We start from the raw sequence: 18451 nt of genomic DNA on the forward strand, positions 1-18451 counted from the left end.
CAGAGGCAACCTTCATATATCATAAATTGCTATAATACATTGTATCATTTTTAAAAACCAGTAAATCTTTCGATAGGAAAGCAAGTTTATCTTCGATATGTGAAGAAAAGCCAATCCTCAGAAGCCCCCACTTAAACTTGACTTAAGTTAGACTGGGTTACGTGACTGCCTACGCAGTGCAGTCACGTAACCCACCGCACACAGGTTAAATGCTACTTTAGTACTGTCAGAAGAACGACAGGCCACACTTTGGGTTTTAAAACCTATGTCTTATTCTTTTCTATATTTTAGGTTATATATTTCTAATTGTGTTATAAAGGGGGATGTACTGTATTTTTTCTTCCACTATATGGTATCTGGCACTATATGAGGCAAAATTGATACTGTATTTGTATCAATATTAGGTAAATATTATCTTGTGTTATGCTTTCTGTGAAACTGTAGTCTGTTAGGTGACTGTTATTCCAGTTCATACTAATTACCTTTTTTATATTTTATATCTTATTTTTTGTAAAGGGACGTTTCTTTGACTAGAGTATTTTAAATTTCCCCTGCAGTTTCTCTCCTTTTGATATTTCAAACAGATCCAGTGTGTTTCCTTCATGCACCACATTGATAGAAAACAATGCCATCAGTATTTGATGGTACATTGAAGAAGTACTACCTTTACATTTCTCAAATTTCATGTCAGCATAAACATCTTGACCTTCAACATACTGAACATTGGAGGAGTGAGGAAAAATATATAAATAAGGTTAATCAAACTGGATATACAGAGTTGTGAAATATTTGTGCAGCATTATGCAGAAGCTTATACAGCACCAAAAACGTTTGGTTTTCTCCAGCTTGCAAAGAGAGACTGAGGCTGTAAATATATGTTTGTGTCTTGTTAAGTTTGTGCAGATCAGAGGAAACACACATAAGTTTCAATTTGTGCATCATTTTCATGTTTTCAATATTATTTGCTGGTATATGTTGCATCACTAGTCCAGTTAAAATAGACCACCAAAAAGCTTAAAGCACGTAAGCTTCTTAGCCACACTATAACTGTAAAAAGCAATTTTGCGTGTGCATGTGTGCTGCATGTCTGTGAGAGCTTTACTCACTGGCATGGTCTGGCTGCCATGCAGGGCCCCAATTGCAGACTGAGCCTCAGTGTGTGTAGAGAACTTGACGAAGGCGCAACCTGGAAGAAAGAGCAGATATGTGTCACGGACACATACAGCATGTGCACATGTTGATACTTAGGGAAAAAAAAAAGATGTAGAATTGTATCTCTATCTGACACTAAAGTAATCATTGAGAAACAACAGGCTCTCATTGCACAGCAAGAGTCCCTACTCTGGGCATTAGGCAGGCAGACAAGCAAGCAGAAACTGCAGGCCAAAGATTGGACTGATGAAGCAAAAAAGCTTGCTATTTAGCCTCACATGGGTACTTCATATTATTTCATGGCTTAAAGACTGAATCAGACAAGAAAACCATTAGAAAACATGTTCTGATAAATATTCAGTTCCAAAACAGACCGAAAAAGTTCTGACATCACAGAAATATCATTCTTTTCTATAATATCTCTAAGGTCAGTTTTGTGTTTCAAAAGAAACTCCACAGGTTTGATTCCATGACTAAAAGCACTCTAAATGGCTCTCACCTTCGAGTCCTGATGGAATTAATTCTGGATGAATTATCATGCACAATCCTAGCTTTTATTGTACTCTTGTAGAAATGTTAGATGATTAACATTTGTAAGCCTTATCTGAATTTGAACTGGCATGTGCATAAAAACAGAACATGACCAAAGCAGCAAAGCAGAATCAGCTGCTGACCACTGGGTTGTTTCACCTAATTTTAACACATGAAGAATCTATATATATATTTTTTTTTTACTATTTGATATCTTGTGCTTTATTCTTCATGTCATCTGTCCTGCTTGACCCAGTGACCCTTTATTGCAACTCTTACTTCTATGGAAGACGGTCAGAGATGAGGACTAAGAACGGCCTAATGATGGGGTTACACTGATAAACTGGGGTTAAAAGCCAGACAGATTTCCTATAAGCGTTTTCTTGTGCCTGTGACAATATACAAAAATATTTAATAACAACAACAACAAAAATTCAGTTTATTTTTTCAAGTTACTGGAATTCTGCAAATTTAGCTATTCATAAAAAGCTGCTCTCAAAGGTGCCCAGTTTGGACATAAAATATTTTTGCCTTTAGTACTTATTCTAGCTCTAATAGAGTAATCATAAAACAATAATAGTAAATTATTCAACAAAGGCAAATACAGCTGTGATATCTTAAATATTACAAAACAACCTTCCTTGGCTTCTCCTTTCACCACATTAGAGGCATTTGAAGTTTTTTTTTACATTAGTGTTTCCCTTTAATGCTAAGTCTCTACGGAGTCTAACTGCTTTGACTTCAAATCCCAAAAAATTATTTCTCTGCAAAATCCATTTTACCTTTCCCAAGGAGAGCCCATCACTTTGCATTGAATAAGAGCAATTTCTAAATACCTAAATTCTACTGTATGTGGGGCTAGTGTGTAGTTTTCTGGGAGATTTTTATGATTAAGAAAGGCCTGCATACTCTTTATGATAAGTTAAGGCTGTAATCTGGATGTTTGAATGTATCATCTGAAAAAACTAAATAAATAAACTGAGCCAAGGCAGCTGTTACAATTAGGAGAAACAAAATCTGTTATAAGCAACAATGATCTGAAGATAAAAAAGGCAAAGAGTAAATGTCAACACATATCTGATGTATTTTGGAACAATAGATAATTCACTATCTATTTAAACTGTTAATACATGTTTTCATTCTATTATTGCATGCTATTCATTAAAAAAATGTCATTTTACATTTATCAACATAAGTGCATCAGTCTGTCATGTAAATGTGCCAGATTTAGTCATAAAAGCTCATTTTCATCTCTATTGCCTGGGAAGTTGATGGAATAGAACAAGATGAGGACATTAAATCAAATGATTTTCAAAATAAAAAAACATAATTATGAATTTTATTATACATAGTCATATTTAACAAATTGGAGTTCTGATGAGGAATGTTTGTCATATCAGAGTATCTTTTAAAAATAATCTTTCACAAGGTTTTACACAGACATTTCAATAACCACACATTTCTGTATAAAATATTGTTCTTTTTATATCTCTGATATCACATTCTAATCTAAGAGATCCAGTTTTCAAAGTCATGCAAAGATCGTTTTGATTCAATAGATTAAGGTTTTTAAGAAAATAGCAAACTATCAGTTCATTTTTTAGTCTAAAATCCAATGTTTTGGTAGACATGGAAATGTAATTATAGTATAGCTTAAATAAAAGATCAAAAGACAGAAGGTATAATTAATACAGTTTGAAAACTTTTGCAAAAAAATATTCTGGATTCTTTTTTATAGAAGATGAAAGAGAAGAGGAAAGGTATTAAGCAGCCTCTCCTTTAAACAAATCAGTGTGAGTTAGATGTAGTTAAGGTATGTTATTTATTGGAGAGTCTGTAGTAAGTGTGAAAACTTTTGCAGTACTTCATTTTTGAGCTGATTTGTTTCAGCAAAGTTTGAGGGAGTTTGTTCCTCCTCAGTTTTTTCAAGAAGAATATATGCTACTGGGCTTTGTTAATAATGTGGGTGGTGTTCACAGTCTAGCCTGGTTCCACTGAGAGGTGCAGTATGAGAAACTTGAAGCTTGTGACCTGCTACACTTCTTCCTCATTGATGCTCAAGCCCCAGTGCAGTGTGGTACTTGACTTCTGGAAGTCAATGCTGGTGTATTCTGTCTTTTTGCTGTTGAGCTGGAGATGGCTGTCACTATGCCTGGACTTCATCTCTCTAAAGTACCTCATATTCAATGCTGATCAGGTCTAAACATGACTGTATCATATGTAGTTTTAATGAAGGTGTTGGAGGAATGTTGTATAATGCCAAGTATTAAAATTGGCAAGACGACATGCTGAAACACAATAAATATGATTTAAAAAAATGAATACCGAAAAATGTATTTGTAAATATGTTACCACCAAAACTAAAAATATGGATTTTGATATATTATCAAATTTAATCAAAAGATAGTAGAAGCACCAACACTGAATGAGGTAAATAAAATGACCAAGGCTGTGTGATAATCATCAGAGGTTTCCCCAGACAATATTTCATGAGGGTCATTTGGTATATCAATATAAGTAAGAAACTAATCTACTGGGGGAGCCATACAATTATTTAGCTATTTCCGTGTTTATATCTCAAAGGTAACCTGTGCATGTTCTTAAACAGTGGCAGAGCCAGACAACTTTCATAGAGGTGGACAGGTAGGGACTAACGTGTACTGAGGGGTGGCTGAAAGCTAAACTGTACCAACAGGAAATTGAGCAGGGCCAAAATTGGTATTTTCCAAATAAATCACTGAAGAAAGACAAGATTTTACTAAAGCTGTTGCTAATAAATATCCACACATATTTACATATCCGCGCTGTTTATATTAAAGGCACAGGTGTCAACTGGTTCCAGAAAGCACCCCACCCCCAGCAATAGCAGTCCAGACTCCATTGATGAGATGAATGGAGTCTGGACTGCTATTGCTTGGTTAGAAAGAAAACCTGCCCTTTCTGGAACCACTTTGACACCCCTGATTAAAGGTATAGTGAATGATATACATTAACAGTTCCTTTTGACTTAAATTATCAGGAGGATCACCTTATTTATTATTTGTACCACAGCAGACAGCTAAAAGATAAGATGCTGGAAGACCATTTAGGATGGTTTTGCGCATCCAGTTATTCTAAAAGTAAGTAGAAACAGGTCAAACATATTTTACATGTTTTACCCCAAAAGGGTTATTAGAGCAACATTTGAATCGGAGCAAAATGGGAAGCGCTATGACTACCATATTACCTGCTAAGCTATTTGCTATTAACTAGTATAACATTTTAAGGTGTGACTTAATGTAAAATGAACCTCAAATGTCAGAGGTTTAACTTCAAAGGACAGTGGCACTATGCTTGTTGGAGAACCTGCTTCAAACTGCACCTTTAACTACTTGGATATTTGAGCTCTTCAAGTATAAACCTAATGTTACGAAAAGTAAGAAATAAATCTGCTCCCCTTATAGACGTTCAATTATTCATTTTTAAACAGCTTAGCTCTTTCATTAGGTCCTCTAGGTGCTGGAGCACTCAGTAAATCTGGTCAGGTCACCAGTTTATCGTACTTTGAGACAATTGGAACCAACTGATTCACTGTTACTGATTTAAATACAGTACATGGTTACTGAAGCTAAAGTAATTTTTAAAGTGCACTGCATTGTCAGCAACTAAACTGAGTTTTTAGTCAAGCTTTCAGAAACAGGCAACAGGAGTTGTCTTCACCACTTCTTACCAGGTTAAAGTTTTTATCTTTCTGTTGCTCTCCTCATTCTGGCCTGTGTGTTTCTCTGTGCTGACAGTTTTTTTTTTTTCAAACACTGATATATAAATAGAAAAGTAATGAAACAGCCTGCATCCATATTTTGGAAAAGTAACTGAGAGATGCCCTGCAATAGACTGGCGACCTGTCCAGGGTGTACCCCGCCTGTCTAGGTACCAGAGCCCCTCGCGACCTGCTTTGGATAAAGCCTGACAGAAAATAGATGGATGGATGAACTGGGACAAGGATTTTAGTTGAAGAGAGATGCGAACAGTTAAAAATTTGAATATGAAATTCCTTTTTAAAGGACTTTAGCCTTAGCCTATGGTCCTTTCCATTGCCCAATCCATTGCTAATCTTGTCAACTAATGAAACTATTGCTTTTTACAATACCATATTATCGCATTCTATCACAAAACGTGCTAGTTCATGATGTTGAAACAAACATCTGTGCTCTCTTTGTAACAACATAACATAATATCTGGATGATACCGGGGACCAGAGAGCGTGAGAATTACAGAAAAAGTCAATAAATGACGGATACAAGCACTGGAGTTCTTTATGAAGGGCAGAACAGACTAGACCCCTACACACTAATGTGTCCATGCAGGGCAACCACACCGAGAGCGGTTTGGAGAGGACCAAGTTTAAATGGTAGTTACTAAGTCAAAGTACACCTTTTTGGTATTGTTTGCAACTATGGTAGTAAATAAGAGTGCTTTAAAAAAAAAAAAATTAATCATAATAAGACAAAAAAGACTCGGGGTCTGCACATTATATTATATTTTGAATTAACGAGCCAATTTCCAAAATTTAATTAGAGATATAGCTGCACTTGTATTGCAGTATGGCACAGTCTCTAAATGTCTATCGTGTTTTAGGAATAGAAGACATTTTCATTATAAAGCTGTGTTCATATTTAGGATGAGCAAAGGAGTCTCAAAAATGTAGCGGCACATTGGACACCGCGATTCAGGATTCCTTTATAGCTTCTATAATAATAATGGTCACCCTTCTAAATGAATTAGCGATATAGTTGTATTGAGAACAGACTTGAAGCAGGCCCGTCTTCGAGGGCTTCTTGAAATTCTGTGATGTGCTGAATTGTTGAAAGTATTATAGTACTTTTCACCTTTGTGTTTTGACAGTTGTCCTTATAAAAACATTGAGGCCATATCCATGCCCTAAAGATCTTTTTTACACATTATAATGATCAGCACAGAGCAATGCTTCAGTCCAATGAAACCGCTGTACTTTTGGACTCCATATACATTGTAAACCAAAGCCAGTTATGTTAATTCGGTAAGTTGTTGTTCGGCTGTAATAAATCTTTCTGAAGTGTGTACACAATTCCCACACACTGCATGAAAAGTGGGATTTTCGTCAATATGCGGCACTGTAGATTGTCGTGGAACTTCAGGTTAGCGGCAGTTTACGACAATTTGCAGGCTTCGCCGAAAACTCCCGTAAATTGTCAGAAATTGACGTGGACTCTCTTAGGCAGTGTTCCCCCCATGCCTCCCCCCCATGGAATTCTAGGGGAGGCTTTAACATGTAAATGAACATGCTGTGAGCTATACAAATGCAAATCAGGGTTGCAGGGGGGGTTTTACTCCAAGTGACATTTTTCTAAAAGGTAAGAAAATCTCTGATACAAAGAGATCAGGCTCAGTATAGCCTCTTACATTTTAGCTTGAATTGATTTATTTAATTAAAGTATAGAGACCAAAACAGATCTTTAGCTGACAGAGCAATACATTTAGAGCAGTAATTATAAAATAAAAAAAAATTGCATTTAAGATAAAAAATAAAATGTTGTATGTCAATATGCTCAATTCACAATTACTTAAGTGGAAAAGTTTCAAGAAATGAGTCTGAGATGATTTACTTTATAACATGGCGCATTATCCTGTTGGAAGTAGCCATGAGAAGATTGGTACACTGTGGTCATAAGGTCCGGCCAGGTCAAGATCCGCAATTGCAATCGCACCAAACAGGAAAAAGAACATCGACAAATTCCGGTTCGTCAAATTAAAATATAGCAGCAACAGATCGGTGACTAGAAATTATAGCACAATTCTTATATATATATATATATATATATATATAAAAAAAAAAAAATAACACCGTTTATTTAAATGATTGGATCCAAACTATTGGTTATTCACCAACGAGGACGCAGATTTCTCATCTCCATCAAAATATTTATTTTATACCGAGGGACTTAAACTTTAATCAAATCCAGTCAAAAGAAACTTCTTATTACAGGAATGAAAAGAGATGCTGAGTTTGGAAGCAGTGAACAAGTTCATTAAAAAAAAAAGCAGTTTTGAATTATCCTTATCCACGTTACAAAAATCTACAAAAATATATATATATATATATTTGGGCAGAAACTGAACATATGCTGGATGATGGTGGGATTTTTTTAATATGTCATATTAAATTAAGCGCTCACAGGGTTCATACAGGAATGAGTGACTCTAATTTAATGCTATTTTAATGCTATTTGAAATGATTTTAATGCCATCAACAAGAACCATGTACACAAGTTATTAGTGTACATGAAATATGAAGGAGCTGCAAGCAGAATTCCATGACTCCTGTATGTATGTAAACACACACACATACACACACACACACACATATACGTATATATATATCCTCTAGCTTTTTCTCCGCCTGGAGCGATATAATATATCTGACGAAATTGTTTTTATAAGCATTTTTAATAAAGAATTATAAATACTTCGATAAACATATTTAAATAATTTTAGTGCCAATTAAGGCCTTGATTAAAAAAAAAAAAAAGAATGATTTTTTAATTATTTTTATTGATCCGCGGAAACTCTGGTTCATCTCGCGCATGCTCTGTACGATCTCCAAGAAACTCAGAGCGGCGGGGCTGGATCCACAGTGGAGGATGTATGATTTGCTTTGTGCAGGCGGTCTGGAGCGGAGAATGGGGGATTTCGGGGTAAAACTCCTCTTGGACGTGATGGCGACTCTGCATCGAACAAGACGAACTCAAAGAAGAGATGCTAGCGGTAAATATATGTTCGATTACTGCCTGCTAAGCTAAAAGCGGCCTAGCCTGAGCTACGGCTAATAGCGGCTAATAGTAGCCTTGCAAGAACAAGCTTTATTAAAGTGCATTTTTTGTGATTTACAGGAAGCAGTAGGCCTACGCCGTCTTCACAACTCGGAGACTAATTGCAGGCGCTATGAACCAGAGCAAGGGTAAGATTTAAAGAATATGCTTTCATTCTGCGGTAAAAGGCAATGGATACGGATGGATACCGATCATAGCTTTACATTTTGTTTTCACAGACCTCCTACTGCTCTGAGCCATAATCAGCAAGTCCAGATTTGCACGACGTTGATAAAGACGACATTGTGTGTAAGTGACTTGTTTTAATGTTTTCTCCTTCCTTGTTACTGTGACTTGCGTTTGATTTTTTATTCATACCACTCTCATTTAATTGTTTTCCAGCTGCCTGTAAGACGTATTTTCAGACGGTACGCAGGAGCTTCAGATATACGCAGCCAGCCACACGCTGCGTGCGGAGGCTATCTGCTCGGAGTCGGGCCAGAAGAAAGAGGGTAAGACTTTATTTGGTGACTATTTTTCAGGTGCATTAATAGATGTGTTGTGTCCATACGCAGTGCACTGATTCATTGTTTTTTTTTTTCAGCTGCTGAAAGCGAGGCAGAGTGTGCTAGCAGATGAGGAAGTGGAACTCTGGAAGTCCGCCTTCCTCGGCGGTGTCTCTGGATGGATTGTACGGTCGCCGCCATTTCGTAGGCCGGATCCCTCTGAACTCTGTGTTAAGCTGCAGTCCCGGTTAGAAGCGATGCCGAAGTACAGGGCCACGCACAGTAGGCGTCTGCACATCGGACCTTCCTCGGAGGGAATGCTGCCTGTTACCTCCAACCCCGAGGAAGCAAACGGACCGTTCACGGAGTTTTAATTTTTAGAAACGCATGTGTTTGGATATGCGTTGTATATAGTTGTGTGTGTTTTAATAAAGCTCTTTCTTTGCATAAACAGCTTCCTGGCAAATCTTCATTTCCTGTATAAATTCATTCATGTCCTTGATGGTAGCATAATAATTGTGTAGTAGTGTAGGATAACATAAATACACACCATATGAATGAATAAATATATGAATATATATATATATATATATATATATATATATATATATATATATATATATATATATATATATATATATATATATATATATATATATATATATATATATATATATGAATAAATATATATATGTAAATATATATATATGCCAACCAATCACGAGCGACTTTACTTGTTTAAAAAGAAGTGGTTCCGTCCAATACTCAGTAAGAAAATTAAAGCCTGGCGTGGCCACGTGTGGTTTTGCTGCCAATCACGAGCGATTTCATTTGTTTGAGAATAGTGGTTTCAGCCAATACTGAGTGGGTTATTCAAGCCAGACCTGGCCAGCCGCGCGGGTTTGCTGCATTCATATGCTAATTAGGGCCATTAGTACAGCTGATTGCTCTCCACATACGTCATGGTACGTTTCCGACAATTTGTGGCACGACAAACGCGGACAAGCACGGGTTGCAAATTGTCGGAAACTGACGAAAATCAAGCAGATCTGCGGGAGTTTACGGGGGTTTACGGGGACGGAAATCTCACTTTTCATGCAGTGACAGTAAAACATGGTAGTGGCAGCATCATCCTGTGGGATGTTTGTGGGATTATGCTTATGAGTAGCTGTTCTATGATTTTTTAACAGTTAAAGTCAAGCAGGAGTCTCTTCTTTCCTCACAGCTCATGACTTTCTCACACATCACAAAGCGTACCAATCAAAATGCCAAATTAGGCGAACAGGCTGCTTGACCTATATTTGAACTGCATGCCATCTGTAATTTGCATGATCTCAAGACACAGACACCCTGGCTCACACACAGACTCACACAAGAAATAAAAATGCACACAGTTGATTCTCTATCATTGACCTAAATAAAGTTGACAGTCGCATCCTGGCACCTACCTTTGCTGTTTCCGTCAGGACCTCTTAGGACTGTGCACTCTTCGATGACTCCGTAGGGCTCAAAGAGACGATAGACATCCTCCTCGGTCTGCTGTTTATTCAGCATCCCAACAAACAACTTCCTGTCTTCTGAAACAAAGGAAGAGACAAAAGGTTACATTCTATCTAACCTCAATTATGAAACCAATTACAGAGCCTTCTGATAATGGAAAACACTGTCATTACACTAAAACAAATTTAGCACAAGAACAAACAAATATATTTAATACTTTCACACGTACAGCAGCAAAGCCATTTTATTCATTTAGACAAAGTCGGCTTTAAGTCATACTGTTATTTATTTTCCAACACTGATCAATATCTAATATAAGTGGATCTGGTCCTATAAGGAGACATGAGCTGGTAAGAGGGTAAGGTAATAAGTTGAAAGAATGAAAAAATAAATAATAGTAATGAAGACTTTTCTGATGCACATGTACATGAGAGTCAGACCCAAGACAATGATAGAGTCTTTGGTCATGTAAAAAGCAAAGGGGGCTTCAGGCTGCTCTATCTTCCTACACACTTATCTATACTGACTGGAAAATACAACTCCTCTCCTTCTTCTACTTTTCCTATTCAGCCATCTCTTCCCTTGCTTTCTTTCCATGATTTCCCTTTTTCCTCTCGCTGATTCCACATTTTTGCCTCTCATTTCTTTTTCCTCTCTTCCTCCCTTTATCTCTGTCTTACCCTACTAATTGCTGCTGATCCAGAGTTTTTTTGTGTAGCCAGAGAAATATTTCAACGCGCTCTTCAGTGAACAATAGTGCGTCTCTTCAGGGAGTGTAGAAGTCTGGGAGACAAGCCATGAATAACGCTGACTGTTCAATAGATTGCCTTTATGCTATTGAGTCCTGTTAAATGCTGTGGGATCTGATCTTTACCTTGACTTGACACCCGTGTTTACTGATGTGCTCTGGCACTGTATGATTAATGCTCTGGCATTGTGTTTCTGCCAGAAGCAGGAAGTACTAAAGTCATTTTCTTTATACAGACTGTTTCTCCAACTCTGACCCGTGAAGTCACAGTGGAGAGACTGAGTGAGGGACTGAACCAACAACCTCTGCTGTGAAGAGGAGGCGAGCGGAATAAATCGCAACTAGTGGTATTGACCATGTCCATCTATAATTACTACACACTGTGCAGGGCTGTAGCAATCTCTTGACAGGCATTGCGTCCAGCAGGGTTGTTTTTTTTTTTTTTGTCTCAGCACCAACAGTGATGCACCTTTAAAATAATCACACATGTCAGAGCCCTTGTCCAAGGAGGGACGTCCCTGGCACTAGCTCCTTATTGCAAGTGGCAGGATCAAAGGCTATGTATAAAAAATGGAAGTGATGCAATGTGACATCTGTCAGGGTGGATTGGAAAGCATTTATCTGCAAAAAAAAAAAAAAAAAAAAAGGAAACGCCCTGAACTGGAAAATGAAAGGCCAAGATGGTCCTTCCTTATGCTGGAGGGAGAATATAAATTCTCTGGTTGGATCAGGAAGATGAGTCAAGGATGTTTGCATGTGTGTCGGTGTGTGTTTGTGTATGTTGGATTGTGTCTGTGTGTGGGCGGCTGAGGTGGGGGTGGGGAGGGTCAAAATTGCAAAGACTGTTCCTAAAATAAAACCAGACTTCATCTTAAATGCAGTTCTGGTTCAAATTAGACAGAGTAATCTATGTAAACACTATTAAAATGGAATAAAAAAGAAATCATTTTACCCTCACTGAACCTTATAACAGCATAGAGTGAGCTGATCCTTGCTGAAATCAAGGTTTGGTTATACGTTACTACTGTCAATGCTCGATGTGCTCAGGTAAAAAAAAAAAGAGTGTATATTGTTTTTATTAAAGGTAAAAGAAAAAACTTGAATAAAAAAAAACAGAATAGTATAAGTCAACACTAGACAGGGAGGTATAACTGAGGGTGAGGTACAGGTATGTTAACAGGGTAAATAAAAACAAAACAAAACAAAACAACCTGTTGTAAAGTGCTGCCTATAGTGTCAGTTAGGATTCACCAAAGGTTATGTTTTTGTGAAGTGATTGGTGACCTTTTTTTTGTGCATGTTTTCAGGGTTCTGTGTGTTTCACTTCTTGAATATTTTATAATTAAACACAAAAAAACTAAATAAAGGAGGTGAAGACAAAAAAAAAACCCTAAACAAACAGAGGCAAGAAGCCATGGGCTGAGGAATATTAGGAGGGAGAGATAATGACCTGGTTAAACTTGTATTTCATCTGTTGAGTTTGCACAATAGTTCCCAGAAAAAGCTGTTGCTGTTTTTTTTGTTTTTTTTTTCAATAAAAGGTAGATCTACAATTCTTCAACTTAGAGAAACTAAATACAAATGCTCCTAGGACCTCTTAGGGAAAAAAAATCTCATCAAACCACAAAAAGTTCCTTCCACTTTCTAATCGTGCTTATGTAATTATTTCATTGTATTCATTCCCAATCAAATCATGAACAATCGCTGGTTACGTGTGAAAAAACTGACAAAGGTGAAGATAGTATAAGTATACGTTTGCAAGGCGTGTTTGAACTTTGACTGTAATATTCTTTTTCATGTGAGTATGAGAAGTTATGAGGTAATGCATGACCTTTACCAGTTTTATAGGAGGTTCACTCTTAGGATCATATTGTTAACAGCCTCTATGTGGCATGTTTTAAAATACGATGCTGCCTCCTTCCTGCAGCTTCAGGATGGCTAACTGGAACGTCATCTCTAGTTAAATGGAATAATATTTATAGGACTCGCAGTATAAAAGGGCCAGTGGCCGCTATATATGACACTGTTGTGTCATATGGCTTCACTCAATGATTTAGACACTAAAATTAGGTCAACCCACTATCCCTATGTTTTATGTCTGCAAAAGATACTATTATGAAATAAATTCAAGAGACAACTGTAGCGTAAAAAAATGATATTATACAGTTTCTTAGCCTTTATCATTTAACAGAAGATATGCAACTGAGGACATATTGGCAAGCATGTTCTGGCACATAGTACTGGCATTGAAAACAGGTGAAACATGCTTGACACCAGATAAGCTTGGATACCTGCTCAAGTCTAGGATATTCTTATATTGTTAGGATGCTGCTTTGCAGTAAAATGCTTGATTGGGAGTTTATTTTTTTTGTTTAGCGCCAAGAGCAATATTTCAGTTATCTAAAACGCAACAGGGGGCAAAATGACTAAAGTCCATGCACATAACAAAAGAAGCAGTTAAAGAGCAAAATAAGTGAATAAGGACTTGAAATTCTTGATACAAAGGATTAGATTAGCAGTTTTTACTACTGTACCGTGACGGTAGATATGATTTCATGCAGTTTTGTTGTCTTCCTTGTCATTTAAAAATCAAATCAAAATATTTTTTTCAAAATCCTCAAAAGTAATGATGAAGAATACTGGTTACAGATTTCCTTAAATATTGCATGCAACAATCTGCTCATTAAGTAAGTTCTCTAATTCCAGTCTTGCTTTACTACTGTATACAATGAACACTATTAAAGATAAGAGTCTTGTGATTGGTGTATTTGTGTGCTTCCTTGCATGCATTTGTGCACACACACAATATCTGCAAGATCAAATACTGATAATATACATGTCTTTCACTTAGTGTAGGGTAATTTTTATGTTATTATCCTTCAGCAAAATCAGTTTAATATCCATCTTTATATGGTTTTTATCAGTCTTAATTGTATTATTGGCAGCCAACTTGTTTTTGTCTTTGTAATGTTGTCACTACATGGTACCAGATTAAGCTGTAAATTTGTTATGCAGTTAATTTCTTCATTGATTTCTTAAACAACCTAGAAACAACATAATGGAAAATGCTACCAAACCATATAATCAATATGCTGATTTACCGGTAAGTATCTATTTTATTGTTTTATTTTCCCTCTATTTTAATAACATATTTAAGATAAACCATAATTCCTTCATGGGTTTGTTTCAGTGTTTATTTCACAATTCCTTTATCTGGTTGCATCTTCAAAAAATTTTTACATCTATAAGTATATGCACATTTATGGTCCTACAGGAGTTTAGATAGCAAACTACAGTAAGAACAACAATCCTTTCAGTTCAAAAATACACAGAGTTAACAAAGAATTGGTTCTTGGTGAATTTACACAAACCTAGATGTGATTAAAGCATTTATTAAACTTTCAATCACAATATGGCTTCACAGTTTCAGCATGTAAAAACAAAGGTGAACGACTGGAAATTATACACTCCCAATTTTTTTGTTACAGTTCATTGTCAGCAAGGTTGCTTGAACCTTTTTGCAAATAATAAAAACAAGGCTTTAGAATATTTAAAACAAATTATGATCACTTAACAATTCAGGGGTCAAATAAACACCTGCACATTCACTGTGAAAACTCTCTAACACGCTGACATTATAGGATGTCTTTACAGCTAATGGTGGCAGAATATATTCACACTTTAATTGCGATATAACTGCGTCATCCCAATAATTTAATGTCCCCATTATGTTTATTCACAGAAAAAAAGCTTTTTAGAGATAAATCCAGCTTCAAATACTATATATAGGACAAATATCAGTGCTGCATTAATGTTTGTCCTAAAACAAATGTGCTTAAATTGCTCTGAACATAAGACTTTATGACTCAGTAGCTGTATAGATAAAGGAGAAATAAAAACAGTTAAAATAAAATAAATGAAGTTCGTTCACTAATATAACAATGGTGTTGGTCTGGAAACTGGGGCAAATTATTCAACATTTCAAAACACTCTTCTTGGTACTGTGATATGACAACACATTACAGTTACATAACCACTAAGAACTCAGTGGGGGATAGGAAGTGGCTGATTTTTAGGCTGCAATTGTTTATTTTTTTTTACCTTAACCTACTTTAGTTATATTAACCAGACAACCAAGCAATTCATAGTAAATGGTACCGGTAATAGCAGACTATCAACTTAGACAGTTCAAAAAGGTAATCGTTCTTACTTTGTTTTAAACCATTAGTAACAAAATGTCATTCATAGCAGGGAGGCAGGAAACATCATCTAATGTTAAAGTAGAAAATGGAAAAATAAAACAGAAATCTAAACACGGCCAGCAAAAACGTTAGCAGGTTAATCTCTAATTATAGCAAATTTAATGACAGCTTTTAACATTTTTTGCAATAGAGATATAAAATGGAATCCTAAAAGTTCTCCACGTTATGGGAGTGTCCATTCAAGTGCTGCCCCAGAGCTGAACAATTTCAAAAATGCAATTTTTTCCAAACAATATTGTGATTTTTATTTTTTACATTCTACTTTATTTTGTTTGCACACACCACAGGCATGCCTCCAGGGTTTCATATTTTCCCTGACCTTAAAAGCCTGCTTTTCTAGACTTTCTAGACACTTCTTACTCAGTGTTTTCTGATGATGCAAGAAACCAGTGAAAATTTTGACAGTCAGCCGACACTTTCAAAGTAACAATGAGGCAAAGTTGTAGACTACTAGAAGAAAATGAGCAGGAAAGGGGGGTTAGAGATAGGGCAGAGTAAATGTACAGTAAGGGAGAGTCAGAGCAATGAGCCCAAAGTGTAAGTTACCAGGCGTATGGTCCTGCAGTCTACGATAAGCCAGGATGAATAAAAGAGGCATGCCACCAGAGCTGGTGTATCACTACCAGCGGTGGGTAGAATGAGGAAACGGCAGAGCACTGAAAATGAGAAACATGGGAGGGGGCTGGTGGAGGGGGATGAAGAAGAGTGTATCAACTACTTTCGGCGCTCACTGGTTTTCAAATTTCTCTGCACTGTCTGTCTTTTTCCTCAATTGTCGCAACAGTAAGAGAGCGAGAAAGGAGTGGGAAAGAGAGGGATATGGTGACAGCAAGGGGAGAGCTTGTGCTATGGAGAAACGTACTTGTCAGAAGGATGGGGAGGTTGCTATGACAACTACTTATACAGCGTGCCGTCAGTCATGTTTCATTGGAGTTTGGAGCAGTGGAGGTGTATCAAGGAAGGTAGAGCAGCATGGGAAAGGGGTCATTTATCCGTCTGTCTGCTGAGGTGGAGAGCAAATTTGACTGTCAGGCTCTTAGATAAGGACAAATTATGAACAATATTAGCTGGCTAATAAAAGGGAACAATAATGAATAGATAAATATATTAAAACCAAATGAGATAGCATCCAGGCAGAAACAAGGGGCCCTGAGAAGCCATTCAGGTTTTTGTCATTTCAGGGGAGAAATGATAAGAGCTGGAAAGAGGCTGCGGGAGGGGGAGGCATCCATATTAAACCTGACTAGTGTAGCGTACTTCCTTGAATCAAGACGGAAAGAATCCAAATCAGTTCATAGTGGGAAACGTTACAGCTTCCTCTCCCTCCTTCCTAAGCCTATTATACTTCTTCAATGAGCAGGACGCCACACAATAACAGTGTCAGCATGTGTTCAAGCAGAAAAAACATGGACAGAATGGACTGAAATTAATTAACCCTACGAGATCACACTGCTTAGCCAGTGGAATTTAATCCAATTTATTACATATAGTGATCTAACTAGGGTTGTGTTTGCATTAATGAGACGGTGTGTTAAATGTGTGCGTGCATGAGTGGCTAAAAGGAGTACATGCATCCACTCAGGATGTTCTTTCTTTCAGTGACAGGAGTATCAGGGACCAACAATGGAGGGACTCTGAGGTTTGGCATAGCCTTAGGGTGAAAAAACAACCCCAGTCAAATTAACTCCTGAATGATGAGGTCCTTTCTATGAGCGGCATTTGCCCAAGAGGGAAGATGGCCGTGCTTTTGTTGTCCCTACGCTGTCAGGAATTACTCAGATTTAAGGTTCCATTGACGTACATTTGAGGGAAAAAAAAACACGGGTGGATAGTTTGTTTACCAATTTCTAAACCAAATTAGCACTCCTGTGTGGGTGCATTGTACACTCAGCTGTCTTTTGATGTTTGCATCCTAGCCCAGTGAGTTGACAGCACAGACCGTAAGGCCTACCATGCACCCGCCTTAATGAGGTAGCTTATTAGTGCTGTTTCCTTTGCAGCCTCTGAGATGTTGCTTAGATACAGCCATGCAGAAAGAAGAAAAGAAAACAATACCAAAGTTCTTTAAAAGATATCCACCACACAAAACGCTCCTGTGAAGCGTCCTTATTTAGGTTAAAATATCTATGAATTAATATTAAAAAAATGCTTAAAAAGGTTAAATTTGACCCCAGGTCTATATTTCAATTTTGACAGATGCTCTTGAAGTTCTGACTTGCTTCTCCATCTCGCACTGGAGTCACTTACACTGGCACTGGCCTATTTCATGCCACAGTTTCATCATTGCAGTGTCAAGGCTGCCCCTTGCTAGCTCAGCTGTAACCCCTCACAAGTCTCCAGCAAAAATTCCGTGCAGCAGCAGATGTGCAGCCTTGATAGCAATGCTGCAGACGTCACAAAGCACTGCAAAAGCATCCACATCCCTTAAATTTTTGATCACACCAATTTCTCATATAAAAACTCCAAGCTGAAGTGTTTTTTTTTACTGATGGACAAACAAAGAATAAGGTAAAAACTTTAAAGGGAACTTAAGATAGTTTTTTGTTGTATTTTTTACAAAACAAAATCTAATGAAATGTGACCTATTTTTGTATAATATTCCAAATCTATACTATCTACACATCTACTTAAAAACATTTTTACCATTTTCTGCAGAACAGCTTATTTACATTGTATTGTAAGAGTCTGTGGATCACAATTTTCCAATCTTAATTAGGTCCTCTAAGTACTTGAATATACCTGATATTTTTTGCTTATTGTGGAAGGTCAACATCTGCTGAAGTCTCAGGTCTGGCGGGTTTTCTTTAAAATGTTCCATGCATTTAGCTCTACTTACCCTCGATTTATGATTTTGGTAAACTTAAAAGAACGTGTGCCTTTTAAATAAATATATATTCATTTATGAATAATATCTTTTTTTGCCAG

At 36.9% G+C, this 18451-nt stretch overlaps 1 protein-coding gene across 11 annotated transcripts in view; it reads right to left on the reverse strand.

The window, feature by feature from the left end:
* The window catches only part of celf5a (cugbp, Elav-like family member 5a), a 314625-nt gene that overhangs the window by 47843 nt on the left and 248331 nt on the right, over positions 1 to 18451 (reverse strand). For 7 of the 11 annotated variants that reach the window (XM_038299238.1, XM_038299243.1, XM_038299239.1 and 4 more), the window contains exons 4-5: positions 10465 to 10593; positions 1107 to 1186 (exon numbers count right to left, since the gene is read on the reverse strand). In XM_038299238.1, coding sequence (XP_038155166.1) covers positions 1107 to 1186; positions 10465 to 10593 — 209 coding nt within the window. The remainder of the gene's footprint in view (positions 1 to 1106; positions 1187 to 10464; positions 10594 to 18451) is intronic. The other 4 variants (XM_038299240.1, XM_038299235.1, XM_038299244.1 and 1 more) reach the window with 1 other exon arrangement.

The sequence above is a fragment of the Cyprinodon tularosa genome, unplaced genomic scaffold, assembly GCF_016077235.1.
Source record: "Cyprinodon tularosa strain WSP-4 unplaced genomic scaffold, ASM1607723v1 ctg420, whole genome shotgun sequence".
NCBI classification, from domain to species: Eukaryota; Metazoa; Chordata; class Actinopteri; order Cyprinodontiformes; family Cyprinodontidae; genus Cyprinodon; species Cyprinodon tularosa.